Here is a 9,303-nt window from a genome sequence, read left to right as displayed (position 1 = left end):
ACTTACAAAATGAAGACAAAAGAACACTCCAAGTAACTCTGTGAAAAAGCGAATTAAATGCACAGGTCAGGGAATGGATATCTTCTTCTGTCCATGCCACTGAATATTCCTTGATGTCCAGTTAAATCAATCATTAATAAATAGAAAAAGTACTGTGAATCTATTTAGAACAAGTCATCTACTAACGCTAAGTTATTGTGCAAGAAGAAGACTGTTGAGGGAGCCCACCAAAAGACTTATGATAGGAGTTAATAGCTACAGTGGATGGAACTGGAAAGGTTGTGCATACGACTTGCTTGACTGCTTCCCCAGTCACAGCTTTATGGGTAAGTGGCAAAGACAAACTTGCTGAAAATAATAACAATAAATAAAACATGGCATTTCAGCTTAAGCTGGTCAGAATGCCCAGATTCTGAAGTCCACTGAAAGAACCTTCTATGGTCTGGTGAAACCAAAAGTGCGTTTTTTGACCAGCAACCTAAATGCCATATTTGTCATGAATTAACACTAGAATTACCAGAGCCTACGAAAAAACTTGTAGATCCGGCCCACCTTAAATCGCTTCTTAAATCCGTTCACTCCTCTCCGCCAGCGTCTTTTGTCCTCTAAATGTGCTGATAAAGACAAGCTGCCAGCAGCCGGCTATTCCATCCCCCCTCCGACTTAGAACGTGCACGAACTTTTCCCAGCTCATGCCTTGATTGATTATCTGGGAGTGAAGTGGAGTTTTAGAGTGGAAATAATAGATCGTTATTTGGAACACGCGCATTTCATGTGTGTACTGTTTCTACAGTAATCTGTGTAAACACATCGTTAAAACAGAAACTTTTTCATATTTTAGTAATAAATGTTACAAAATGTAGGCATAAACTAAAGAATGTGTAAAGCCCGAGTTCCAAAGATCAAATAAACACTTTCACAGAAGCTTCAAGAAATATACAACAGTTTCCGTGGCGTAGCGTGCTAAGATTTGCCGTGCAGTAGCTTTGCTGTGCCTCACAGACATGAGTTCAATTCCCCGCTGGGGATAAAGCGTTACTTCTTTTTTTCTTTTTAACCTCAAACGGACATAAAATTTATAAATTGGTATGCACTGTCAGTTAATGAGATCGTTATATTTTCATGTGGGAATTCTAGTGTTAAATACTACACATTGGCAAAAGCAGTCTATCACCACAATGAAGCATGATGGTGACTGCATTATGCTGTGGGGATGTTTCTCTGTAGTAGGCCATATAAGACCTTTGTGGGTAAATTGAATGCAGCAAGATACAATCCTGGAGGAAAACCTAATGCAGTCTGCAAGAATATGCACCATGGGAAAGGATTTGTTTTTCAGCAAAACAACAACCTCAAGCATAAAGCCAAAACAACACAGGAATGGTTTAAAGATAATAATGTTAATATCCTGGAGTAGTGGAGTGTGGAGTGGTGTCAAAGTCCAGATTTCAATCCAATTGAGAAATTGTGATTGCAATTGAAAAAGACTGCTCACTCATGATCTCTCTGAGCAATTTTGCAAATACGAATGGGGGGAAATTGTAGTGTCCGGATGTGCAAAGCTGATAAAGACCTTCCCACAAAAGTCTGGAAAAACTAACAAAGGTGGATCTACTAAACACTGACTTGGTGTATATGAATAATTACAAGATCAATTTTGTGTATTATATTTGTAATTAATTTAGACCACTTTACAGAGATATGTTTTCACCTTGATATTAAAGAGTCTTTTTCTGTTGAAAGTGTCAAAAAAGCCAGGTAAAATCTTCTGTGATTCAATATTGTATAACAATAAAATGTGAACATTTCCAAGGGGGTGAATACTTTTTATAGGTACTTTGTTTCTATAGTGATCTTGAGGGTGAAAATCCTTGCCTGGTTTACTCTGGTAAAACCTACAGGACAACACACAAAAGCTCACCGCTAGGCAAAATGCTTCTGACAAGGCAGCTTCAGCAGAACTTCTTGAGAAAGAAACACACTTTAAAAATGCAATACGCGATGGATCAGCTGCATACAAATTTTCTGGCACCTCTGTGTTATTATAGTAAGTAAAACCTTAAACCTGATTTCTTCCTCAGGACCCCCTCAGGAAGCTGTACATTACTCTGTTGACCCACTCCCTAAGAGTCTACCTTGGATGAAGAATTACTGAAATGTATTGAAGCATGCCTGTTTGAGTGAGGATATTTACCCATCTGAGGAGATGCCACTATATTTACTGTCACAAGCTGAGTTGAATGTTTTCCCACAATTCCTCTGTCACCTTTGTGCTGAATTTTAAAGAATAAAGTAAGGAAGAGACGTGGTCTGGCATTCTGTGTGCAGCTCTATCATGTCAATACGCGCACACACACATATACTGTAAATATAGTTATGGGGGTATTTTTTGTACGTGGATTAGTCCTTTAGCCGGATGTAATTGTTGACGATTTGGCCTGATCCTGGATCTGTCGGTTTTTCGAAACTCTTGCTGGAAGTGTTGTCATAGCAACACATCATAATCCTCAAACCTGCTCGGAGCAGGTTTGTTCTACGTAAACAAGGATTAGTTTACACACATAATCAGTGATGGTGCGTAGAAGTCAATCCAATCATGGCTTCGCCGTTCATGAATGAGCGACCAATTGATATTGGTGCGCAAATTATACGAAGAGAATTTCATATAGAGAGGGTTTTGCGCGATCAGCAAGATCCTTTATTGTTCCTGGAGGAAATTCTTTTCGAAAGATATCGCTTTAGCCGAGGGGGAATATTGTACCTCAAAGATTTATTAGCACCTTATATTCGAAGTCAAACTCGGCGAAGTCGGGCTCTCACAACCACACAGACAGTATGCACTGCTTTGAGGTTTTTTGCAAGCGGCACTTTTTTTATATACTGTAGGCGATGCGGAAAATCTAACTAAAAGTGCAATTTGCCAGGCAATTCGTAAAGTCTGTTTGGCTGTGAAATATTTCCTTCGGGTTTTCATAGTGTTTCCTGGACACCTGCGTGTGCAGACAATAAAAGAGGCGTTTCATGCCATTGCAGGTAGGTAATACACAGGCTAAAACACCCACAGTTCCATGAAGAATCTCAATCAGCCTAACATTCTCATTACCAGGATTTCCAAATGTGATTGGGGAACATGTGACTGATCAGAGTGGAGTTTGATCAAACATTATTTGGAAAATGTACCTCTCCTCCTGAAGAATAATCAGACACAGTGTCTTCATCAAATATTTGACCTTCGTCAATATCTTGTTGGTCAGACACAGGTTCAAGGGATATGACATTCCCTGCAACTGACCCAACAAAAAAGAGGACTATATGGAACATACCTATGGCACACATGGAGGACAAATATATGCAATGACCATCCTTTACCTGAAATGAAGTGACCACTGCATCCTGCCACTGGTTCTGAGGAGGAGCTTCCCCCTGGAATGCCCTCAGAAACAGGGCGATGGGCATTTTGCTGGAGAGCCAACTCTTCTGCAGGGGTTAGGTCTGGACTGCGTGGACCTCCACCTGTTGTTTGCTTGTCTGCCTTCTTATTAGCTTTTTATATTATATATGATTATTTATGTCAACAATTCTTTAAATAGTTACAGTATATACCAATTTTTACCAGTTTGAAGTATATTCTTGTACTTCACTTTAACCTGTTCCCATGTTCTCCTTGTGCTCACGTTTGATCTGGAATTATGACATATTAAATAATAATTAATCTGACACATAGGAAATGAAACACTGCATTCAGTAAATACAATGCACACTACAGTACTTAGCGTTTAATTTGTCGTCCACTTTTTGCCAGCTGTCTTTTCTGGTCTGGGCTGCTTTTGCAGTGTTACCCGTTGTGCATATTAAATCTTGAAATTCTTCATGTTCTTCGAATAAAAGGTCTTGCGCCACGTGTGTGAAAAAAAAAAATGCGCCCGTTCTTTTGTCATTTTGTTACAGCCTATCAAAGACTTGCTGATCATGTTTTCTAGACTCAATATATATGGGCTTTTCATTCAGCGCGGGTGCACGCATTCATCTCGTATGATTAGATCCAGCTAGACTAATCTAATACACGGCTGCGTTTGAAAAACCGACCTATCCCGGATGAGTGTCACCGCCATTAACTTATCCAAGATGAGGCACCTGATCTCGGATGATTTAAGCGATGTACGAAAAATACCCCCCTGGTCTTGTCAGATCTCCTTCTCTGGTGTGGGTTTTCTTTATCTCTGTTTGCGTTGTTATATTGTGTTGATTATTTTGTGATGTTTTAATGTTTTTGTAAAGTTCAGTTTCATATTTTATTTTGCATTCATTGTTTTTTTAAATTATTTTGTTAATTTTGTACATTCTGTTTATATTTCTACTAGTGTATATTTTGAGCACAGGTGCAGGACCAACCCAAGGCCCTATTATAGAGCAAAGCCTATCTCAAGCAATTGCTGGGGTATCAGCTAACCTTTGTTTGTGATGCTCAGCTTGCTTTTTCTAGTTTTAGTTAATCTTTAGGACTTTTGCCCATTTTCATTTGGATTTTTCTGTTTTGATATTTTTGTTAATTGTTCATGGTTATTGTGAAATGGTTTTGGCTATTATTAGATTCACTGTTTTGGTTGTCTTTAGCATTCATTAACTTTATTAATTTTTAAGAGGATTCTTTTTTTGGAATTTTGGTATTATTTTAATTTTTTTTTACTTTGAAGTTCATGTTTTGTTTTGTCCTGTCATGCAGTGTGAATTGTGGGACCTTATACAGACTGGGGTGTGTGTATTTCTAAACTATGCCCCATCAATTCAGTTTGCCACTGGTGGACTTAATCAAGTTCTAGAAACATCTCAATAATAATTAAAGCAAACAGGATGCACCTGATAACAATTTGGAGTGCCACAGCAAAGGGTTTGAATACTTATATGAATGACTGGTTTCATTTTTTGATTTTTAACCTCCTTAGTGTTAGATCAGATCATCACTCGGGCTGTAAAAACAGTGATAAAAGCATTAGTCGCGAGCATCACTCAGCAACTGTATAGACGTGTCTTGCATAAGCCCCGAGGATTACTTGGGCTATAAAAGTGCCAACAGCGTTAGCGCTGAGCTCTGCTCGATAAATGACATAGGCATTTCTTGCTTAAACAACAGGCCTGAATGTTACCCAGACAACAATCCAGACACATCTTCTCCAAACCTCACAATGGCATCTTGTAAGAAATGTTTTCCAGCAGCCGAGGTGTTGAACGTTCTTGACAGTGATACGAGCAGTGATGAGAAAGTGAATCTGTCTTCAGGCAGTTAAATTGAACTGGACAGTAAAACCAAAACTGATTCCTATGAATCTGAGAGTGACTCTTGTGTTAATCGCACATGTGCAGTATGCTGTTCAAGAGCTGATCAGTCTGGAAAGAAAATCCGCAAGAAACCACTCTATTATTGTCCCAACTGTGATGTTGGATTGTGCATTTCACCGTGCTTCAAAATATACCACACAAATGAGACATTTTTACAGTATATATGGTATTAGCATTATTTTTATTATTATTAATTATTATTATTTGTATCATTATTATACTTTCTACACTTCTGACTTTTTGCTTTTAGTGTTTTGGACGTTTTACGGTAGAAAGATCAGATTTAATAAATATGTAATATCTCAAGACAAAAAATACAATACTTTTTACATGTTTTTTCGAGAAAAAATGTTATGATAAGGAGGCTACTACCTTTCTGAAAACATGTTTTAAGTTTGTAATTATGGATTTTTGAGTGTAGATTTATGGGCAAAAATTACAAATGTATCCAATTCTACAACACAATAGACTTTACAGAAAGGGAAGGGGTCGGAATACTTTCTGAATTTACTGTGTACATGTAGTATATGTATTATATAGCATGCATTTATGTGTATACATATACAGTAATCCCTCACCTATCGCGGGGGTTACGTTCCAGAGCCCCCCGCGATAGGTGAAAATCCGCGAAGTAGCAACCTATATTTATTTTATTATTTATACATATTTTAAGGCTTTATAAACCCTTCCCACACTCTTATAAACCTTTCTCACTCTCTTGTTAACCTTTCCCACGCTCTTATAAACACTTCCTATGCTCTTAAACACTTTCTACATTCTTAAACACCTCAGACCAACACTGCACACTGCACGCAGCGATCAGACGTCAATGTGTCTGCACTCGCTTTGTGAAGGGGGGCAGCTGAACTCACTCTGAGCAGAAATGGACTTTGTGCTGCTTCTGCCAAAATGCCTGCTTGTCGCTCTGCGCGTTCGGAAGGAGGAGTGTGTGTGTGTGTGTGTGTGTGTGTGTGTGTGTGGGTGTGTGAGAGCAGAACGCACCTTCGCTCAAACCCCCCCTCCCCGGAAGCGCAGTACGCTCCTGCCACTTCACATTGTCAAGGGGGTGGGGAGCTGAATGAACGCTAAGGAGAAGTGGACTTTGTGCTGGCTTTGTGCTGCTTGTCGCTCTGCGTGTCAATAATTTTAAGCCTGTACATCACCAATTTTCCTGTCTCACTGTCTTGTCTTGCGTGAAGTTAAAATGTTTTATAATAGTGAGATGTTACTCATATCGTTAGCCCGACATCCACATATCATATGTGTTAACAAAGTGTGTTTTATAAGTTTACATGTGTTTAAAGCATGTGGGATGGGTATTTTAAGGCTTAAACTATAAAAATGTTTATTTATATGGTCTTTCTATATCGCGGATTTTCTCCTTTTGCTGATGGGTCTGGAACATAACTTCCGCGATAGGCGGGCAATCACTTGTATTTAAAAACCCGCGAAGTCGTGAATCCGCGAAAAGTGAACCGCGAAGTAGCGAGGGATTACTGTATTTAATATATTTTTATACAGTGTTCCCAATTGTTATATGTGTGACATATCTGTATGATTTCAGTAAAATAAACATTCAGTTTTTAGTTTATCAACAAAGGTGTTTACTTATTTGACTTCTCATATCTTTTTAGATATCAAGTATCAAGCTAGTATCAAGCTAAGAGACATTTGTTAGTTAGTTTGCCAGGTGATCTTTATTAAAAGGGAACCAATGTAAAGAGGTTGTTCCAATACATTACACAAGTCACAGTTCTCACACAATATGACAGGAAGAAATATATTTGTGAAGATGAAAACCCTGAAATATTTCAATGTATTAGCATTTCATGAAAACAGAATTAAACTGCAAAAAGATTGCTGAGTGATTAAGAGTATAGACAAATTTGGTCAGAGAAAGGCGTATTAAGAAGATTGTGTCAAACAAATCCATGCCATAAAACAAGCAGCTATAAAAAAATAATGTTGGGTAGCAAACAAGTACTTAAAGCTGCTGGTGCCTCTGGAGTCCCAACAACCTCTCAATGCAGGATGCTCCAGAGGCTTGCAGTTGTGAACAAAACTGAATTTTGGCCAACCCTTAAGCCAAGCTCACAAAGTGAAACGTTTGGAGTAAGTTAAGAAATGCATGATGATTCCTTTTCAAACAGTTTTATTCAAAGATAAATGCCATGTTAAACTGAATGGTCCAGATAGATTTAGTTCTTGATGTATGTTCTATATTCTGAATGGGCATCCTGTTTCAACAAGACTGTGATGTCAGCAAGGATGTGGGGGGATGATATGGGTGTGATAATTTGATAATTTGAGCCATGTGAAGTGAGGTGGCAGGTCCCCTGAGCATGTCAAAATGGCCTCCACAAAATATGTGAAGGTTCTCACTGACCATGTCCTGAATGGTATAAACAGAAGAATTGTGTCTTCTGGAATAAAATGATTTTCAAGGGGGACAACACACCATCCCAATCTGCACATTACACCATTCCTTGGTTGCTATGGGCTTAAGAAAGATAAAATCATCTTGCATCCACCATCTCCTAAACTCAATCCTATTGAAAATCTATGAGAGTGGGCAGCATGTATACCTCGGAAAAGCAACTTTGGGAGGCAATGCTGGTATCCTCAAATGAAGTACAGGCATAAACTATACATGAACTTATAAGTTCGATGGATGAAAGAATGATTATAGTAATTTCATAGATGGGTTTATATATAAATATGTAACCTGATCTGTAAATAAATTTATTTTATTTATGTATTTTTTTGAAAAAATGATGTGATTGTGCAACAAATACAACATAATTCAGTTAGTTCATTATGATCTATTGTTTTCATGATGCATTTTCCATAATAATTTGGAACATTGTATTTGGTGTTCTTTTAAAAATTCTTTTAAAAATATTGAAAACATCTGTTGTCGTTATTAGTATGTTTGCTTATAATAACATCCACATTATAATATAATTGTACTATAAATAAAAAATCTTTAGTCATATTGGCTGTTTAGGAAAAACAAACAAAAATAGCAAGCGTATAATAATTTAGAACACAGCTTCTGTATATACATATATCTGTATATATGTATGTGTATTTGTGTATATATGACATGAACTTCATGTTTCAAGTTACCTATATTGCAGTTTTATTTTCCATAATATACTTATAATTATTCCATATCATACTGGGCTCATAAACATAATTGTGCTTAATAAGAAAAAAAATTAGAAACCTAGACAGGAACTGACAAAATAATAGAACTCAATATGTTGTTAAAGCTTAGCAATTATGATTTTGATGTTTGTTGGGGAGAACTGTTTGGAAGTTTTCTCAAATGTATTTATCTTTTAATTAAGAACATTTTAAAAGTAGAGTAACAGCGCAGCAATAACTTCTTGTCAGACTATTGATTCATTTTTATTTCACTTAGACATGTGTCTTTGCCTGAAGGGACTTCTGTTCAGAAGGCTCAACATAGATATACAGGATGTTCATCTATGCAGGAAGGGCTGACTGGTGTTCCACTGAGACAGCTGGTTCTTAAAATGTCATACAAGCCTTCCACTTCACATAGCATCTTGAAAGAGAATGCTCTGCAACCAGAACTCCAGAATACATCACATCCATTGTTCCTTTTCTGTTAGAGAGAGAGACTGCATGCTATCACTTTACTTGGTAATGGCTGCAATACGGTCAGAGTCCCAAATACCTATGATAAGGTAAAGATTCAGAGTAAAGGTTGTTCAGCTTTAATATTTGTACCTGTCAAATTGGGTGCAATGTCAGACACAGCTGCCAGCAGCCACTGCCTATTGTAGTTATGACATTTAATGTAAAATATGAAATTGAAAGCTTCTCTTGCAAACAAGCAAGACAGCCAGTACAAGCACATGAAGAGAGCCAAGAAAAATAAAATGTAAAATGCCAACACTGAAAGCAGTTTAGATAACACTGCTAATGTGGGTCCTC

General features: G+C 37.5%; 1 protein-coding gene across 1 annotated transcript in view; it reads left to right on the top strand.

Annotated features, from left to right (window-relative positions):
- Nucleotides 1-2,677: 2,677 nt before the first annotated feature.
- The window catches only part of LOC127527166 (putative nuclease HARBI1), a gene marked incomplete at both ends in the record, with an annotated part of 462,973 nt that continues 456,347 nt past the window's right edge, over nt 2,678-9,303 (top strand). The window contains 2 exons of the mRNA XM_051924928.1: nt 2,678-2,838; nt 2,870-2,996. Coding sequence (XP_051780888.1) covers nt 2,678-2,838; nt 2,870-2,996 — 288 coding nt within the window. The remainder of the gene's footprint in view (nt 2,839-2,869; nt 2,997-9,303) is intronic.

Source organism: Erpetoichthys calabaricus, chromosome 1 (genome assembly GCF_900747795.2).
Source record: "Erpetoichthys calabaricus chromosome 1, fErpCal1.3, whole genome shotgun sequence".
Classification (NCBI taxonomy): Eukaryota; Metazoa; Chordata; class Cladistia; order Polypteriformes; family Polypteridae; genus Erpetoichthys; species Erpetoichthys calabaricus.
This window is presented reverse-complemented; position numbering and strand designations above follow the sequence as displayed.